The 20900-nt window shown below is 41.8% G+C and overlaps 1 protein-coding gene across 1 annotated transcript in view; it reads right to left on the bottom strand.

Annotated features, from left to right (window-relative positions):
• CHD5 (chromodomain helicase DNA binding protein 5) overlaps window positions 1-20900 on the bottom strand; it is a 1012157-nt gene that overhangs the window by 407260 nt on the left and 583997 nt on the right. The window contains exons 21-22 of the mRNA XM_078640953.1: window positions 17344-17461; window positions 8399-8523 (exon numbers count right to left, since the gene is read on the bottom strand). Of these exons, the coding sequence (XP_078497079.1) occupies window positions 8399-8523; window positions 17344-17461 (243 nt within the window). The remainder of the gene's footprint in view (window positions 1-8398; window positions 8524-17343; window positions 17462-20900) is intronic.

Genomic DNA, 20900 nt, shown 5'->3' with positions numbered 1-20900 from the left:
TTGGCCTGCAGTTGCTGCTTCTGCCAAGGAGAGAACAAAGACTGGAACTGTGCTGTGAACATGCTTGAAGAAGAACCTCCAAGTGCTTGTGTGTGCTATACCCCTGTTCTGAAGTCTCAGGGACACAAAGACTACACCTGCAACCACTAACCAGCACCTGGACTCCTCTGTGGCCCCCTGTATTCAAAAGGGCATCAATTCAAGTTCATGGGTCCTGAGAATTGTGCGGTTGGTGCTGGAAAGCAAGAACAACAACTTTGATGCTGTCAGCAACGCCGCCAGTGATGCTGCTACCTGCACTGAGGTCGGACTCACTGCTCATGAAGTGCTCAAACCACCGCCCAGCCTGCAACACAGCTCCAATGCCCCTTGAGGCCAGCTGACATACTGCAGTTACCGGCCTTTCTGACACCAGCGCTCGCACCAATGCCAGCGCCAGCATTCCGTTATCGCGGAGTCGATAAATGATGATGGTGACTTCACAAACTCTTCAATGTTGCATCACCTCACTGGAACTGACACCTCACTGCCAACGCCACCTAACTTCCCTCTCCTGGACTCAATGCCTTGCCTCCTCGCGGACTCGACGCCTAGCTTCCTCATGACAGAAGGGAGCCGGCTTCGCCTCAGCTCCTATGCCTTACCTCTACAATGCTGTGCATCACCTGTTGACTTCGTTTCCAAGGTATTATTGTTTGAGGGGGGTCCGTTTGACCCCGTGGCTGGCCCATGCACCTCGCGGTCGGCAGCGTACTTTCGATTTGTGTCTGTCACAACGTCGTAATAGTACCAGAAGGAGCTATTTTGCGCTACAGTTCTACTTTTGAAGTAACTACTTTCAAATTGATATCTTTTTATATGTATGTTGTATTTGAGTTTTTTGGCCGTTTGGTTTAGAAAAAGATACTTTATTTTTCTAAACTAGCGTGGTGTCCATTTGTGGTGTTTTCACTGTTACTGTCTGCTTGGGCTACAAATACTTTACACATTGCCTTTTGGATAAGCCTGTCTGCTCATGCCAAGATACCAATGGGGTGACCAGGGGTTATCTAAAGTGTATAATCCCCTCACCTGGACTAGAGTAAGGGTCACTACTTGGACAAAGGTGCATACCTCTGCGTATTAGAGACCCCCATTTCTAACACCATGGGGGTCTATTTGGATGGCGGGAAGATCACCCCTGCCAGGCTGGCGGTAGCCACCGCCGGCCCGGTTGGGGGCGATCCGCCCGCCATCCACGCCTGAATGACCCCCGCCATAGTAGTATGGCTGGACGGTCTTCCCGTCCACCGCTTTTCCGCCAGTCGGCGAGTCGACTGGGTGGAAAAGGGGCTTAATATGGTGGCGGTGTCTGCAAGACACCGCCATCCATATTAACATGCAGGCGGAGATGTGCCTTTCCATGGCGGTATTGCCGCCATGGAAAGGCCTCCTGTTTCTGCTTTTGGGGGCCCGTTGCGGGCCCCCGGAGTGTTGGGGGTGCACATGGGACATTGGCATGGACAAGGTGGCAGGCACCGTGCGGTGCCTGTCACCTTGTGCATGCCAATGCACAACGTGCATCGACAGAATTGTGGCGGGTGGTGCTGTGAGCACCACCCTCCACAATGTTGTAGAGGGGGGATGCCACCACCACCGTGGCGGTGGCATCCTAATGGCCACAGCAGGACCGCCGCACCTCTAGCGGACGGTCCAATTCACTGTTACGGTGACAGGCGGACTTTGACCGCCTGCCATCATAATAGGCCCCATAAGTTTAGCAATCATAGAATTCCTAGTGTTTTAATTTGTAAGTAATGGGGGTTCAGCATAGAGCCTTTGACCAAGACACTGTTCCAAGCTCCATGTGGACATAAGCCACAGTGCACAGCAACTGTGCAGGTGCTGTGACTGACTCTCTAGGGCCTAACCCACTGCATGCTGGTTTTGGACAGTCATATGAGGTATTGTGTGCAATTCCTTGTCAGGTGAGGGCACCAGGTGCAGGTTAAGGCCAAACACTGCTCTGAGATCCCATGTAAACATACCCATTAGCCATGTGCAGCAGGTGTTAAGCACTGGGCTTAGCCTTTGGCCAGGCTCAGTGCTGAGCCTCCATGTGGGCATAATGCCCTGTGAACTGCCTTCAGTTATTCACATGAGTGGAGGAGTTGGGTGCATGACCCGGTTTCTAACAAGGCCATGCACCAAGCTCCAGGAGGGCAAAATGCACTGTCCAGGGACTTTAAATCTGGGTTTGGTTTGATGCATCCAAAATGTCACCTTGCCTTTAGCTGCCACCTTGTACTCTGCAAATATGAGTCTCTTTTGTGGAGCAAAAACATAAATAAATTTCAGCTGTTATGATTTGCAAATTACCAAGTGGAACTGGAAAAACCTTGCAGCGTGAATGTGTTCATTTTTTATTTTTTTAAGACAGTGTTTACTCCTATGAGAACACCCACATTATCCTCACAGGAGTAAGGGGATGCTCCCACTGCTCGCTCATGTCCCCATACAGACATTCACAGTGAAGTAAGATCCATGGGTATTCATGGATCCTTCCTATTGTCTAATGATGACTGCACCAAAAATGTTCAGTCATACCAGTCATCGGATACTGCGATTAGTTTGGGGATCCCAAGATTCTGCATTGGACGAAGGTAAAAACATGTTCTTTTGTCTAATTGGATTCAATTATTTTTATATGTTTATATTTGTTGTGCTCAGATTTGTATAATCTAAGGAAAAACTGTAAATGCAGTTCTAGGGTTCACCCTCTGAAGTCCATCTTATGACTTTTTTAAACACAAAGATCTCAAAAAAGTACGGAATGGAACACCATACCACAAAAACAATCTATTCTAAACTTTTGGTCCCATGTGAATTCCATTCACATGATTAAGTTGCATAATTGATATCAATCAAAGAGAAAGTTTCAATCTGATAAATGCCTCAATAATTCTGAGAATGTGAAGATTAGAGTCATTGTGGGCGGGCACTTGTCGTGTCATCTACACATGAGTAAAGACAGAATAATTTAAGTAGGGCTTTTGAAATCCTGTTAAGATCAATTCTCATTCTCCTGGGAGAGCACCCCTACCAGTACAGCCTATGTAAATTTTCAATACCATCATAACTATTTAGTTATTTGCTTTTCTCTTATGGCCTCATCTGGGTCCATCTGATCTTTCCTTATGAAGGCGCATGGGTCGCCAAAACACGCGTAGACTCGATCCTACCAAGCATCAACTATGATCTAAGCCACTTTATGATACATAAAGAATATATATGACATGTTCTGTGGAAGAATTGAAATGATCCTTTCTGATATAGGCTATACATTCATAACCAGACTATAAATTGTCATTCTATACAATCTCTCAGATTACTCATAGGATAGCAGTGTGTCATTTATATTTATTGTATTTAGTTTTTGTATTAACTGAATATTGGATAGTTTAAAAGTTCTATTTTTTTTCATTTTGCGTTGCTTGGCCTTTCTAGCTATGTATACATAATAATAGATGTAGAGTGAAATATAGACTGCCTAAGGGTGTTTTTGCAGGCAGTATATTTTCCATAATGTTTGAGTCCTGATTATTCGCAGGGAGGGCCTTTTTCTGTCCATTAACCCTTTCGAATATATCACCTGGTGGTGGGGACTTAAAGTTTGCATAAAAATAAAGCTAAAAATAAGCTACTGAGCATTTGTTATTGGAACGTTCATGGTCTAGATTGATTGTTGGCCGACCTTGAATCAATCTCCTTTTTACAATCTTTTTAAATGTTTAATGCTGCAGGAGACATGGAGAGAACAGGCTACTTCATTGTTTGGCTATGAGTAATTTAACCTTCCAGCTGCGCTAAATTAAACAAGGTTGAGCCAAGGGCAGCCTTTCATTCTGTATGGCAATAGAGATGAATGCCATGGTAGAAGTAATTGACTTGCAATTGCAGTGGTTACAAGGGGTTCTCCTACAGTTTGATTCTCATCTGATAATAAAATTGAGTATCTATTTGAGTACAAGGAAAAAAATAAATTACTCAGTTGTTTACCATGTGGGAAATTGGAAAATCTTAAGCAGTCTGTTCTACGATGGCCTGCCTAATGATTTCTGGTGACTTCAATATACACTTGGTTTCTTTTAAGTCTTCAGACTGGTCAAGCAATGGATCTGCTAAGCTGTGTTGTGATAACCTCCAGCAGCGTCGCCTAATCATGCTTAATCGACCATCCTTGTGTAAATCAAGGGAAATACCACTGTTTAAATATTTGAACTATGATTTAATTATCAACTATGCTTCTCTATCAACTGACTTGGATCCAAAAATAAACGATTATAAGATTTCCAAGAGTGGAAAGCAACCACAATCCCCAGTCATTAACATTGAATTTGCCAATAAGTTGTAACCATAAAGCCAATGTACTTCAATATTCAATCACCTCAACTTACAGTTTAAAAAGGTTGGTTTGGCAATCCGATAACCAGTCTGAAATAATGGAGTTTGCTGACCTTTTAATCAGTCAAAGTGCCTCGAGTATTCTGAGTGGAGGAACGATAGTCACTGTGGAATCTCATTTCCACACCCTTAGTGGAGAAATTCACCACAAGAAAAAGTCAGCCAAGGCCCACCCCTTGAATATGTCAACCAACAGGTGGTATTCAAATAAGCTACTTAACATGAAAAAGGCTCTTAACAGGGCATCGAATTCAGTTTTGAACCACCAATATTAACCAACCTATCGCTTTTTTAATGAAAAGCTGAAGATACTGAGAAGGAACTATAGCAAGGAAGTCTGAAGGTGAAATTACTATATCAACCAGACTTATGGCTTTTGGTACTAAATGCTACCAAGACCAACAACGCTAAAGCATTTTAGGCGGGTCATCAATGAGCTGGAAAATGGTGGTTATGGGCCTTTAGTGTCCATATCATGGAGGAGGTTTGGGTGAAGTTTATTATTAACATGCATAGCACTAGTGTCGCCACTTAACTTGTCCAGATACGATTCAATATTATGGGTATCAATACATCAGCATTGATAGCATGTAGCACAGTACAGGCACCATATTTGGAACCTTTGAGTAGAAAAGAAATAGCTAATTTTCTGCGCTGGATTGGAACAAAGGGGGCCCTGGCTAAAATTGACTACCCAATGCCATATTTTAAGCCAATCCTAATGTGTGAGTTGAAGTCCTGACCCCTTTGTATAACGGAGTCCTAGCAATGAACACTGTTCCTGATCCTGAGTTCTGGCAAGTAAGCATAGTGCAGTCAATTTATAAAAGCGGCCCAGTAGACAATTCCTCAAATTTTGGTTATTTGCTCTAACTGATATCGAGGCAAAGGTCTGTGCTTCCCAATTATTAACCGATTTGGAAGAATGGACAACATCACAGGGAATAATCTCAATTAATCAATTAGGATTTCGTAAGGGTCAATCTACAATCACTAATGTTTTAACCCTTACATACTGACTGAGAATGCAGTTTTGAAAAAACAAAACATGTATATTTGTTTTATTGACTTAAAAGCTGCATTCGATTATGTTCCGAGATCCTTACTATGGCAGAAACTTGCTGGATGGGATATTCCCCAAAAGCTTCTGGAGGCTCTCATACTCTTGTACATAAACACCTGGGTTCAGGTTAAGTTAGCTGACAGATACCGTCTGACTCTGTGAATTAAAACTTACAACGCCCTCAAACAAGGCTGTGTATTGGCTCCATGCCTTTTTAATCTTTTTATGTCTGATATGTCACACTACATTTTGAAATTATGAACTCCCACCCTCACAAACTTGGAAATAAACATTTTAAATATCTCCAGTAAGAGGATGATACAATTTTATTCAGCCAAACCCTGATAGGTCTACAACAATTATTTCGACCTTTTGATGAATTCATTATAGCCAATTGTCAAGAAAACTAAGATTATGAAAATTGGCTCAGAAAATTCTAAAATGTGATCCTGGAAACCGAGAGGTGTGCTAATTGAGGTTGTGATGACATACAAATACCTGGGCTTTTCATTTGCTAATAAAGCTTCATTTAAAAGTCATTTTAATGTTTTTGGAGGGAAATGTAATCTCTAATATATGCTTTTTTAAGTCATTATGTAACTCATTAAGATGCCAATCTTATTAACATCTTCTTAAAGTCATGAGTGTCAACTTGTTACCGATTATTGCATATGGTTCACCTATTACAAAGGGAAAAGACTAGGGGCTAGATGTAGGTGGCCCATTACCGGTCGGTAAACCCGAAATTCGGTAAATTTCAGGCTTACCGACCGGTATTGTGCCTTTTCCTATGTAGGGGACGATTCGGTAAATACCGAATCGGTATTTACCGATTTGGTATTTACCGAATCATCATTTACCGATTCAGTATTTAACGAATCGGTAAATGGCATGTAGGAAGCACTTTAAAGAGTACTCATGTGCTGTAAGGATTGTTATTTACCACCAACTATTAGTTGGAGGTAAATAACGAATACCTTTGAAAATGCAAATCTGTGCACTTTCAACAGTGCCATGTGGCAGACATACATGCCCTTAGGGCATGTATGTGTGCCACATGTGCACACAAGCACTATTCAGGGGTGCAACAGGGTGTCAATGTGACACCCTGTCACCCTTGCATGTTACCCTATTTTACCGAATCGGTATTTACCGATTCGGTAATTCACATTCATTCCTATGGGCCTCCAGAGCCATAGGAATGAATGGGAATTACTGAACCGGTAAATACCGATTCGGTAATTTTTACCGAGTTTTTTCCTACATTGCATTTACAGATTCTAAAATACCGATTCGGTTAAATTCGGTATTTTAGAATCAGTAAATGTACTTTACCTACATCTAGCCCTAAATTATTGGAACAATTGTTTATCAAGACTTTCAAGTCTGGCTTTGCAATTCCCAAATCAATTGGCCAAGCAGAAATCCGCTCGGAGTTTGGTCGACCATCTCCTTTAAAACCGCTTCGTGAATGAAGCGGTTTTGAAGGAGATGGTCGCCCTCTGCCGTTCTCTCAAGCAATAGCTGAGACATCCCATGATCCGGATACTCATCCCAAGTGCCTTGAAGAAACTCTCAAGGACCTACGCTACAACAGCATCCAGTGTGTCTAGTCGGCTGACAGACACAAGAATAAGATATTTCTCCTTCAGGAGTCTGTAAAAGTCTGTCCACCTTATTCAAGTCCTGATGAAGACCCGCCCCTGATGCACGTAGTCAGCGCATCACCACTAGGGTCGAAACGTCGACGCATATTGTTGGAGATCAAACTGTACAAAGTCTGTTAGGAACAAAAGAAATTATTTTGCCTAAGTGACTATTGTGTTCACAGTTGACAACCTAAAGTATTTGTACCATCATGTATTTATGTATGTATGTTTTTATCCTGCACTAGTCCTTCACAATCCACGTTGTGTCTGTATTGTATATTTTCACGGTTTAGGACAGCCTAACCAATGTCTTAAAATATGTCAAAGGATTGAGAGAGAGCATTACTAAAGATTACTTTCTCTTCCACATGGGTCAGTGTTTTATTGTCTAAAGCTACTGTATGTGTACCCCGACAGGGACATAGCATTCTAATCATAGAGTTGAATGCCGTGTTGCTAGGTATTCTAATCCGACAGAACCATTATTATTTGTCTAATTACCCGCCCAGGTTCTGAGGGTTACAGGGTTACCCCATTACATTTAATAATAATTTCAAGGTGGCTGAATGTCTCTGAATAGGGAATTTATAAACAGTTGTGTTCCCTGTTTCAAGCACTTGGCATTTTTATGAACCCTGTTTTTGATTTTTGTTTGGGATAAATGAACGCTCATGGTTAATGGAGTTATTTTATGTATTTGAGTTCGTAATTTGTTTCTTTTTGTAAGTACTGTAAAACAACATTTTGTAATGATTTTTTATTAATCGACAAAAAATACTATTGCCTATAATTTGTCAAAAAAACATTTAATTTTGAATCACCTACATGCATTCTAATCAGAAAGCTAACTGTTTCCTGCACTGGCAAGTCATTAGGACAGGTTTTAATGTGATGAACAGCATTTGCACATGTAAACAGCAGGCCTATTGTCTTTGCCAATGCATGTACTATTTTGCCACCTTTTTTGAGCAAGTCTATGCCTGCGTCCATGATACGCACTGTTGTGAAGCGATACGCAGTTGACTTCACAAATTTGCAAACACTGTTATAGAAACTTGCATATCACCACTATGCAAGAGCATGTCATTGCTTTATTCTCTGTATAAGGATAACAAGATACACTGTTGGGAGATGCAAAGCCAAACAGGCCCAGATGCCACCTTGGGCAGGAAAGCTGTCTTTCTCGATTCAAGAACAATGATCAAACTGCAGCATAATTCATACACTACTACAAGAAACTCACTTGTATATCGTTGTGGGGATTCCAGTCCGAATCATAAATAATAACAGTGTCAGCAGTGGCGAGGTTTATCCCCAGGCCACCGGCTCGAGTAGACAGCAGGAAACAGAACTGTTGAGCTCCGGGAGCTGGTCAAAAAGACACAGAGGGTCAAGTCAGACTTATTGTGCTCAGATCTTCAAAATAGAAGAAAAAGTTACAATCTAAAGACAAACGAAAGAAAGTATTAACTGGAAGAGAAAATGATGTATTACAGCAGTACACCAGTTTGTATATTTCTATATAACACACAACTAAACAACGAACAAGTTAGCTGAAAATAATTTTAATACATGATAGAATGTCTGGTAGTTTTTAACAAAGGATAAGAAAAAAATATTAAAGTATAAAAATGAATGTTGTGTTGAGAAGTGGGCAAAAGGAGGTAGCCATGGTTACGTTTTGTAAGACATTTAAAGACACTACAAGGGAAATTAATTTTGATGGCAATGAAAATGCACACTAACTCATTACAGCAAAAAAGAGAAATATGGCCGTATATTAACAGTGAAGTTAAGAGTAACGCCAACTTTTTAAGAATGTGCAGAGGGAAATCTAGAGAGAGAAACATTAATTCAGACGAGACAGAAAGAAAGTTTGCATGAGGAGTTCGGTGGATCCAAAGGGGGGATGATGACAGATTTATCTAATAATAAAAAGGGCCAGATGCATGTAAAACTGGGGTTGGGTTGCTAAAGAAAAAATGGCGTAGATTGGAGTTGTAGTTATGGTAAGGTAGAAGGAAGTTGAAATAATTTTGGTGATAATCACATTAAAAAACCGAAAGACAAGTTATGAGGATTAAAGATGCAAAATGGACAGGCACTCATCTCCCCATTGCCGAAAGACAAGAAGAAAGATGACTGCAGAGAGAGGCAGCTAAAGAGGAAGGAGATGTGAAGATAGGAGTATTATTGGTGCGGGAAAGAAAGAAAAAAAAACAAGAAATAAATTACTTTAAAAACAAACAGAGCCTTTTAGGACCCCATGAAATAAAGGAAAACATTTGGATAGGAACCATCTTAAGGGACATTGCATGGATGGGGTTAATGTAGAAACACAACAAAACAAATCAAGCAATGTGCAATGTCAGAAGGAAGGAAGTATAGCAGAATAAGTAAATTAAAGTAGGGCTCTGCATTTTATTAAAGTCTAAGGGGCCGATTACGATGTCAGGTGGAAAGCCTCCTCCTGACATTTGGATTCTTCCCGACTGGGTCAGAGCCATTCCGACCGATTTACAATCCGCCCGACCGATTATGATGTTCTCGATAGGAAGGGACACCGCGCGGTCATTTGGAATTGGTTACGAATGGCTCTCGGAGTTTTTGAGTTGGTCGGAACTGCATTGAACACCCCTACGGCCAGCGCTTCTGACCTTCGGATTACGATGTCGGTTTCCAACAGCCTTTCCGGATCGGGCTCTCCATCCCAAAAAGGCTGTCGGAAACCAATCCTGCAGCCTCCGGTTGGGGGCCAAGGGGGTACCTAAGGGACCCCTCTGTAATACCCTGCACTGTGGGGTGCCCACGACAGGCTGCAGGGTTTTACTCACACACCCCATTTCCCCATGGGAAATTGCAGCATTTTAGCACCAATATTGTACTCCATTTTGCATTTCTTCTGTCTTTAGGCGAATTTGCTTTTTTTTTAAAAAGCAAAACCACCATTCGGATGACAGAGTTCCTGGCCTCCACTTAGGGCCTGATTTGGATGTTGGGCGTAAAGCCATCTGACAAACTGTCAGAGGTTTTCTGCCAGACATCAAGGGCTTCCCACTGACCGATGTATTACAATGATTATAGTTGGAGGAATACCCGTGGGGTGATTCCACTCCTCTTTTGGTGGGCTCACAGAGCCCGTCGGAAGAGGAGCAGTATTGTACTCCCATTAATGGCGCCGGAGCTAACCTCAGCTCTGCTGCTGGGATTACAATGTCTGTTTCAGACAGACTTTCCATGTCGGCTTTTCCGACATGGGAAGGTTATCGGAAAGTGATTTTGGGGGCCCCTAGCAGGGCCCCCTGGCCCTCTTCTATGGAGCCTGGGGGGCACCTAAGGTTTACAAATATTCATTTTCCAATGGCAGCGTGTGCTGCATCTCTTTTCCGCCTGCCACACAAGCTGCCATTGCAAAGTGGATGTTTCTGACCGACCAATAGGTCAGCGGTTCCAGACCGCTAATGTCTGCCTGACATCGTAATGAGGCCCTTAGTGATGATATGTGAACTGTATAATGTGCTATTAACCGCTATCTATTGCATTGCTGTAAATAATGGATGAAAAAGAACACAGTTCAAGTACAAAAATATAGATATGCAATGCTTTGGGATGACTCAGAAAGAGCCCTAGCAGTACAGCCATGGCATCACAATTGTACTGTTATCACATTTATTACAGAATCGCTATCAGTAAAAGTAAGATGCTGATATCACAAAGCTTTCCTGCCAACTTCTGCTAGCGCAACATGATGTGAAAAACATTATATATGGAATGAAAGTAACTGTCACTTTCTTTTTCATTTAAGGAGCAACGAAGATCTTTGTTTCTTCCATTTCCACCAATGCTGCTTGATAATCATTCTCATATGGAGAAAAGTATAGTCATTTTAAAAGTTACTTGCTATTTGATTTTATATTTGAAAGAAGAAGGCGAGTGCAGAGGTCTCTTAAAGATGTTTTGTTTTAAAGAAAATTGAAGAAAAAAGGCGAGATAGGAGTCAGATTTATATTTTACAGCAGATTATTGTCAGCTCCCTTGAAAAACTGTCAACAGAAACTATTGGTAACAGTCGTTGTCGGAGCAGGCACTAGCTAATCATGCAATAGTTAGAAAGGACAGAGATCTAAGGGTAGGAGGAGGTATTGCTATAATTTTTAATAAATCATATTCATGTAAATTTGAAGATCTGCCTCTTGCTGGTTGTAAAGCAGCTTTATTCAAACTTGCCTTGACCTCTCAATTCACTCTTTCTGGTATTTTAGCTTATCGGCCCCCAGGACTGTCCGGTCCTTGGGCTTTCACACTCCCAGATTCAATCGCCCCCTACCTACTTAAAATGGCTAATTTTACCATTCAAGGTGATTTAAATCTTGATCTTGATAATACTGAGTGTATAATCAGCAGCAAATTGATCTCGGATTTGCCAGCAATGAATCTACTGCTTTGTAGAAATGGCCCGACGCATACGGCAAGCCAGCAACTGGATCCAATTTTTTCCAATTTATCTCACATTCAATGTTCTCCTGTTCCTCCCCTATGTTGGTCAGACCATTTTTCTGTCAAGTTCTACTGTACAGCTCCGGTGAATTTGTTTACACCTGCATCTGGAATTCAATCACAATCCAGAAACTAGGGTAAATTGGATGTGGAAGCCTTTAATCAATTTTTGTCCAATAGTGCCCCTACTATTGATCAAATGTCGATCACTATTTGTGAAATTATACATAATTGGATTTCTAATGCAATTGATCATTGCCTTCCACTTTCCATTAAAAAATTGTATAACCACCGTCACCCCGTTCCTTGGTTTACGGAACAATTAAAAATTGAAAAAAGCAAATGCAAAGCGTTGGAGTGATGTTGAAGGAAGAACTATTCATCTGATTCTAAAATGACATATAAAAACGCTCTAAAAAATATCAAGCTCTATGTAAATCAGCTTTAGCAGAATATGTTTCCTCCACCTTTTCTAATGCACAGAACTGTTCACGTACTCTGTTTACAATGGTTAAAAAACTAGCCGGCTCAGATACACAGCCTACTTTCCCTATAAGAGAGGAATTACAATGTGACACTCTTGATACTCTTTTTTATAAATAAAGTGGAAAAAATATACCTGACACTTGATAAAACTAGGCCAACGGTCCCTATTCAGTTAGTTTCCTCCCTTGACCTCACTTCTATGGCTGGACCTTCCATTAAATTGAAAGGTAGCATTAAAACAGGATCTCCTTCCTGCCCCTGTACTACAGCAGCTTGATCTGCCATCTATGAAGATTGTTATGGAGTTACTCAATGCTTCACTGCAAGAGGCCCTGGTCCCGTCTGTTTGGAAACATGCCATGGCCCTTCCTCTCCTGAAAAAGGTCTAATGCTGATCCTGCCCAGTTATCTAATTTTAGGCCAATTTCCCTGCTCCCAATTTTCTCTAACATTTTGAAAAAACATGTAAATCTACAATTAACTCCGTTTATTGAATCCTCCAACATCCTACACTTTTCTCTGTCAGGGTTCAGAGCGGGTTTCTCGACCGAGACGACTCTTCTTGGAGTCACATAAATGCTACAGCAACATCTGGATATAGGAGACACAGTGGTCCTCATATTGCTCGACTTGAGCGCCGCATTTGACACAGTGTCCCACACCGTGCTTATTAAATCTTTGCAGTCTCTAGGCATTGCCAGTTCAGCACTTGGTTGGCTTTATTCATTTTTATCCAAGTGGACTTTTCAAGTTTTTTAATCTAGGGCTACTTTGAAAATCCATTCTTCCCCCTATGGGGTACCCCAAGGGTTATTTCTAAGTCCTCTTCTGTTTAATGTGCATGTTAAACCTTTGGCAGCGATTGCAGCAGAGGCTGGGTTGTCTCTTTTTCTTACGCCGATGACACCCAAATCATTTTCTCCCTTTCTACGGAAATGTTGTCGGGATCTTCAATTCTTCAAGCGGGTTTGAGTAACATTGCATCTTGGATGCAAACCAATCGACTCAATGGTGAAAAACCTGAGATCCTGATTCTGGGATAAAACAAAGATCTTTGGGGCCTCCAACACTGGCCCAGTGCAATGAGTCTCTTACCTCAGCCCACCTCCCAAGTCCGCAACCTAAGAGTCATCATTGATGACAATCTATCAATGAAACAATACGCGGTAAAAGTTGCAGCCACCTGCTTCACCATTTTAAAATGGTTGAAGAAAATTATCTGGATGCTCCCTAGCACTACCCAGAAAACCGTAGTCCAGGCACTTGTAACATCTAGACTGGACTATGGGAACATACTTTATTTGGGAGCTAATAGGGATGTTTTACGAGGCTTCAGGTGGTACAGAACTCTGCTGCCAGATTGCTTTGCATGATCCCAAGAATGTCTTCCACCTCTAGTGCCTTTAGAGATCTGCATTGGCTTAGAGTTGAAAATTGTGCCAAATTAAAAGCTTAAACTATATGTTCAAGATCAAAGCGGGCACTGCTCCTCAATATTTGCAAAATGTAGTACATCCTTACCAGCTCTCTCGCCTGTTGCATTCTGCAACTCAGGAAAAATTAGTGGTTCCTAGGATCAAACTTACAAAAATGGGTGTTCGTTCTTTCTCTTATCTTGGTCCATCCTTGTGGAATTGTCTCCCTACAGCGATTCGCAAAGAAATGCTACCTATGAAATTCTGTAAACTCCTAAAAACCTGGTTGTTTAATCAATAATCTCTTACTTCTTTCCTTTCTGTTCCTTCAGGCTTGCTCTGGGAAACCCTTGTTGGGTAGCTGTGAACATTATACAATTAATTTAACATAACATAACAGAACATGTACCTCCTTATAGATAAAATCCTTCTTTTAATACTTTTTCTTCCTTTTTTCACTGAGATATCGATTTGTGAGGCACACACACGTTTCCATATTTTAAGAGTTCCTTCAAAAGAATATGGTTGTCAGATAAAACATATCTCTGGCTCAGAAAATTTCACAAAGAAAACTTACTTGACTTCTAGGTACCAAAACTATAAAGTACTTGCTGTACTCTACAACCTTGATGCTCTGTCAGACCCCACAGAAGCGGACTTTGGTCTTCTACGTGAAGTAGCTCTTGTGTGTGACTAATACAGTGGGCTTTGTAAGTTGTTGTAGGTCATTCGTAGGTAGTTTCACCAGGATATGGCTGCACAATATGTTATGTATTGCTAAATAATCAGTTTGGTCCATCTGTGTGATGGGAAATGTGTGCTCTGCAGAGAATCTGCAAAGTATAGGTGTACACAGGATTAAGTTTAATGCGTTGCACTCTCAGGGTTCTGCAGGTCCCAATCCTGTCAGTCATTCAAAACAAGTGGTTTAATGCAAAGTAACACCTTGAATGAGCTATGTGCTGCTAGTGATCTGCAGGACACAGTGTAATATGCAATGAGCACTAGTGATTGCCTGTTTCCTGAATAGAAGCTGACGACCCTTGATCTCCTTCTCGATGGTTGTGAAATATTCAGCAAGAGGGGTAATGGTGGCTTTCCAGTACAGATGTGGGGTGGGGGGCTATTAATAAGTGATTCAGATGTGGAGGGGCGGCAGTGTGCCTTCTTAAGTCGGTGTGGTGCAGTTCTGCTAGGAGTTGACAAACCGCCACTGATCATAGTCTCATGTTGATGCTACATCTTTTTTATGGGGACGGGGGGAGTTTAAGTTTGAATACATAGTGTTGTTCTTAGCGGCGAGTGAATAAGGGTTATTGGCTACCCATTTCCTCTTTATGGGTCTTTGCCAGCATTTTGGGCCCTCATTTGCTAACTTGGTAAGTGTGTATGCTTGCTAACCACTAGGAATGGAATCCTACCTGAGGATTTCTGATTAATATGGATTCAAACCGCATCTATGCCAGTTTTGGAGCTGGGAAGCCTACTTGGAAAAGATATAGAGACGCCTATTTAACATCGACCTATCAAATCATGCACAATAAAGCTGTAGCACATTTTATCATAATATATTGAGCAGTGACCCTCCCCCCATCAAATTCACTTCCTCTCTAAATTCACTCCTGCCACTCTTCTTTGACACTGCTTTCACTTTCCATGGGCGAGCGTCCATTATCTGCTCTTACCTTTCCAGTACTGCATCTTAAGGGCTGGTACCAACACTCTCCAGCAACAGCAACCCCATTCTGGCTACATCGCTTATGAGAATAACAGTTGGGAGCGCCTCACACTAACTCAAACCATCAGTTCACTTATGGGGTTGCAGATACTGTGGAAAACACTTTCCCCAACGCATGTTCCTTGAAATTAGGTACATAAAAGGCAGTGAAGCATATAATATGTGATTTGTTTGTTACGCAGAAAAGGGTATCAACAGCAGTGACCAACTCTAAGTTTCCTACTGGCATCATTATTACTCCTTGGGCCTGATTCAGAAATTCCCTCTGCATTCGTGGGGAATCAGTGCACTCGGGCATAATCTCCAGAATTAGAAATTTCATTGTAGAGATTCCGGTCTTAGGGCCACATGTATCAATTTTGGAAATTGCTATTACCTAATTACAATTTCCTTAGAATCGCAAATAGGTAATTGCTATTTCCAATGTATGAAACTCCATGAGTTTCATATACGGATTCCTAAGTGGGTCGCAAATTGACCTACCTCATTAATATTAATGAGGTAAATTGCAATTTGCGACCCCCTAGAAATCGCTAAAATAACAGGCATGGTGGCCTGCTGGGGAAGCAGACCACCATGTCCGTGATTGCTTTTAAATTAAGCGACTCACTCACTGCCTGCTCATAAAAAACGTTTTTACAACCATTCCCAAAGGGGAAGGGGTCCCTTGGGGACCACTTCCTGTTTGGGATTGGGATACAACCTACTTGTAGTAGGTGGTAAAATGTGAATGTTTCGCGACCGCATTCACGATCACAAAACATTCATACATACCATTAGGATTCGCTATTTGGAAGGGGAGCCCTAGAGACGCCCCTTCCAAATACCGAATAGCAAACCCATTTTGCGATTCGGTAACAGGTTACCAAATCACAAAATAGAGTTTGATACATGTAAAAAGCCTATATTACGTTTGCAAACGAGTCGATTCGCAAGGGCCGATTCTGCGAATTGGCCCATTTGCGAACGCAAAATTGGTTGATACATATGGCCTTTAGTGCAGAGACTCCCCCATGACTGCGAAGCCGCCTCTACGAGTGAGATGCCCTTTGTGAATCAGTCCCCTAGTTTGGTTGTTTTTTATCACTATTTTTTTCTAAATGTTGTTTTCAGATCACTTACTGTCCCACTTTCATTCTGTACTGAACTCCCTGTTCCTATCTCACACTCAGTCTTGCACCTCCACCTTCCAGGAAGCAAGCATTCCTTCAGTGTCATGGACGTTCTGCATTTGTGGTCTTCTTAGCAAATTATGAGTACAGTGATGAATATTGGTATGTGCGTTAACCCTTGTTACCATACATAAAGGAATTCTAAGTATTACTGTTGAATCTGTGCCTCCTGTAATTTTCCCAAGTTTAACTTTAGGTAAACATAAACACATGTAGAAATAACCCTAGTAACAGCTGATTCCGCACACTATTCTCATTTTCTAAGCGAAAACTCAAAGTAGGAGGCAATTATCTCACCCGATAAATATCTCACTCTGCAGTGTCAGTATATTGACCAGTTGCTGTTCCATTCCGCCCACTTTTAATCGAGCCTAAGCTGTCAAATTACGAGGTCTCCCTTATCATTCCGATCCTAACTAAATATAATCTTCCAAGCCTATTTGGTACTCAGTTAAAATATATCCTTCTTTCACGCCTTTGTCAAATCCTTCCTCTTACTTTCTATTTTGCTGTTAGATCCATATCTCTCCAGCCCTTCTTCCCTGATTTACATTGACTGTTTTTGCCAACACCATCCTTAAGCTGTTCTTCCTTGATAATTCCTTTATGCCTCAATAAATTTGAGTGTGAGCCTTAGTGTTTTTTTTGTTTAATTCGTTAAAACCGTATATATCCCTATCTGCAAAAATATTGTCGGTGTTTATTTGTCATTTTTTAAACACTTTATGCATTTCAACAGTTTTTACAGTACATTTTTAAAGTTGTAAAATACTAAACAGATTTGGGTTTGACAAGTAACACAGATGACTTTGCCTTAGGGACTGCAGCAAGAGCAGCAATATGAACGTGAAATTGGCTTGAAACTGTCATGAATTCTTACCATTAAACCTGTCGATGGCTTCTTGGCGCAGGCTTCCTGTGATCCCACCGTCGATCCTTTCGTATTTATAACCTTCATACTCTAGAAAATCTTCAAGTAAATCCAGCATTTTTGTCATCTATGAGAAAAATAAACACATCTTTGCCATCTAAGGGGGAAAACACAGTAAAAATTCACTCTCAATTCCATGAGCCATAGATTTAGTCTGTGAGCAAAATTATTTAAGTATGCTGGAGTTTCATGTGAGAACGTAAAAATTAAAGTCTCTTATGGTGAAAGTCATCAAGTCTGGGGTCAAGTTCGTAAGCATGAAATTAACAGCCGATCTCTGATTTATCTTCTGATAAACGGAAACTGTATTTTTTCTCAGTATGATTTATAAAATCTAAACTATATTTTGTGGCCAACAGTTCAGACATGCAGAGATAAAGGAAATCATTTGGAACAAAATATAAAATAAAAAAGGTGACAAGTTGGTTAGTTGACCAAATACGAAACGTGGGACTGACATAACACACTGGCTGGTCAATGGGCAAGCCATGTACTTTTGACTGACAACAGTATGGACACATTTATACTTTGGGTTGGATGACACTGGTGAAGAACTATTTTGTCTAGTGCCGCAGGGGCTGCCGGGGCCTGTTTTACGACCCTGCAGTATTTGCTGGACAGATCCTGGGGTAACCTGCAGGTTGCAGGCACTGGTAAGAAACAACCCGGCCATCTAGGCGGTATCTACATAACTAATTGTGCGCTGTAGTCCATTAGAGGAGTTTCAGAAAACATTTTTAAATTTAAGAATAAAATGCAAATTTACGAAAACAAAACCGTTTTCCCTGAGCCATTCGTTCCCTTCATTGCTCTCACATTTGTACTGAATGCTTCCATAATTCATGAACAGTGGAATCTACCGACAACGCGCTCTCATATTCCAGCCGCCGACGCAAAACGTACAATGAGACAACGCGGTTACATGTGCATGAAAATTGAAAGAAAGGAAGGATAATGGCGCGAGTATGAAATTAACCAATTTCTATGCCTAATGTAGCAGGTGCCAGATGCCCTTGACAGCTGTTGTGTCTCGCAGTTGAAGTGTGAGATAGCTGAGGGATTTCGCACAAGAGAATTGATGAGGAAGAAAATAAACATGCAGTTCCTGCTCACAGAGGGCACAACTCAGAAGCAATCATTTTCAAAATGTGCTAGAATAATATTAGATTTTCATTCTTGCACAGAGGAAATGCCAGCCGAGGGCTACTCGAAGGTGCAACCTCACAACATCCACACAATTCAAAACAGGTCTTCGGATAAAAGGCAGAATGTCCAGACAAGAGAATTCTCATGCATAATTGGAATACAGTTGTTAGAAAATAATTGGGGTAAAAAAAATAAGCAATACTACAGTAGAGTTACCAACTCAATAGTGTTTTAGATAGAGAGTCAACAAAGAAAATGTTTTGTAGGGACCATTAAGATTTGTGGCAGTAGAAAAGTGTTCATAAAAAGTCTAAGCATCTGTGGAAGTCTTTTTTATTCAGAATCAGGGGGAGGTGATGACCGGTGAGGTGTTATATGAGGGTGGAGGTGCACTCAGTTACAACATTTGAAGATGAAGAAAACTCTCCTGTTGAGGAAGAGGCCGAAGGTCCATGCAAAATGCAGAATCCTCTGGTTGTTACAACAGGTTCTGCCAGACCAGGGCTGGACTGGCCATAGCGGGCACCGGGCATTTCCCCGGTAGGCCGCTAGGGTGGGGGCCGGTTTTGGGCCCCTGGGGGGGGCGTTTTTGTTACCGGGGGTCGGCAATGTCGGCCCCCGGTAACAAAATCGGCCGAAACCGGCCGTCGCAAACTGCTCAGATGCACTCCCCCTGACCCCAGGGGGGACCAACTAAGTAGTTTGCCAGGGCCGGTTTCTGTTCTCAGTCCGGCCCCGTGCCAGACGCAGATGGCGCTTGCATGGCTGGGCTACTCAAGGACTCAGACATTGGGTGAAATTCCAGATATGGGCTTCTTTTAAAGTGTGATTTGTTCATGCGGCTCAGGTCACACTTGTGGCCTTATGCAGAGAGCCGTGTTAATCCACAATCTTGCTCAAATGTTGTTTTTGCACAGTTGTAAATTACAAGTCGGCAGGGCCGGACTGGCCGAATCGGGCAACTGGCGATTCCCTGAGAGACTGGAAGGGTGGGGTCTAGTTTTGGAGCAGTGGGGGCTTTTTTGTTACTGTGGGCTAGTTTTGCAGCAGTGCCGCAATATTGGCCTCCAGTAACAACAGCAGCAAGCAAGCTTTTCCAGCCACCCGGGGTCAGGCAGTACTTCCCCTGGGGCTTGTCTTTGAAAATTGCCTTGGCTGCTTTTGGTTCCTAGTCCAGCCCTGCAAGTTGGTTGTAAACTGCACTCATTTTCAGGGGTTACGCCACACAAACGTAATAATTTGCATGGTCCAAACAGTGGGAACAGTGGAATACTGTGAGGTTTTCGTGGTTGAAAAGACTAGCAATTTTTTATTCCCATTCTCCGCTCCAGAACTCTGAACTGATTACTTAAAAAGCCCAGGGAAATACTGTTACCATGCTGTACATCCATTAACCCAAGAAGTTTGTTGCACCCAATTTGATCTCATCTAGAGGATGGTGGGTTACCCGCCAGCCTGCAGGATCATTCATATCCTCATCTCTATTGGCCCAGTAGAGGCCCGCAGAAGGCAGCAGTTGAAAGTTTAGCAAATACTGCTGTTCAGGCTGCCATGTTCTTGAGGTTGACTCAACAAAGCGGGTTTGCTTCTGGAGATTTATAAATGAAAAAAATGAAAAAAATCTTGTCCCTGAAATGCAGGGAACTTTCTCTCCATGGCTTTTCTGTCTGGAACCACATTTCTTGCATTGTAGTCACAGGTAGAAAAATTCAGTGATGGATGTCCAACCCTAATTAGGGTAGGGGATCTGCCACTGTGACCCAGCAGCACTGAATCAGATGGACCGCAAAAATTCAAGGGTTTTTGATGCTAGCGCCAGCTGAGGTACCTCTATCAGAAACCTGGTAGTTTACCCACTTCTAACTAGGAAGATAGAACTGAGTACCTGGGGAAGCGGGAGCCACATCAATTTAAAATAGAGATTCCGAAACTACCCCATTAGTCTTCTTCATGACTTCTCATTCACTTTTTCCTAAACACAGTTCTCATTGAATTAGTTTAAGATTCCATCTCAAAGTGATGGTCTTGTACTGGAGTTGTCCTAGAGTAAAAAGTTGGTTGGCACTTGCTACACTTAGATACAGTACTTCAAGAAGCTTTGCAAAATATATTTTCATATTTGACCCATGTGAAGGGCAAACGTCAAAGTAGCTTACATCAAACTAAGGACAGAAGGGAGGAAACGGTTTGGTTTACTAATTATGCAGACAGGAGCTATGCACGTAAATTCTGTCTAGAATAGAGTTCTGCTAAAAGTGTGGGGTAACTACAATGACACCTTGGCAACAGAAAGTTCAAAATCTGAATCTATATGTGCAGGTGGAGTATGCCTTGGTGCACTTTGCTATATTACTAAACTG

This window comes from Lissotriton helveticus, chromosome 5_1, assembly GCF_964261635.1.
Source record: "Lissotriton helveticus chromosome 5_1, aLisHel1.1, whole genome shotgun sequence".
NCBI lineage: Eukaryota > Metazoa > Chordata > Amphibia > Caudata > Salamandridae > Lissotriton > Lissotriton helveticus.
This window is presented reverse-complemented; position numbering and strand designations above follow the sequence as displayed.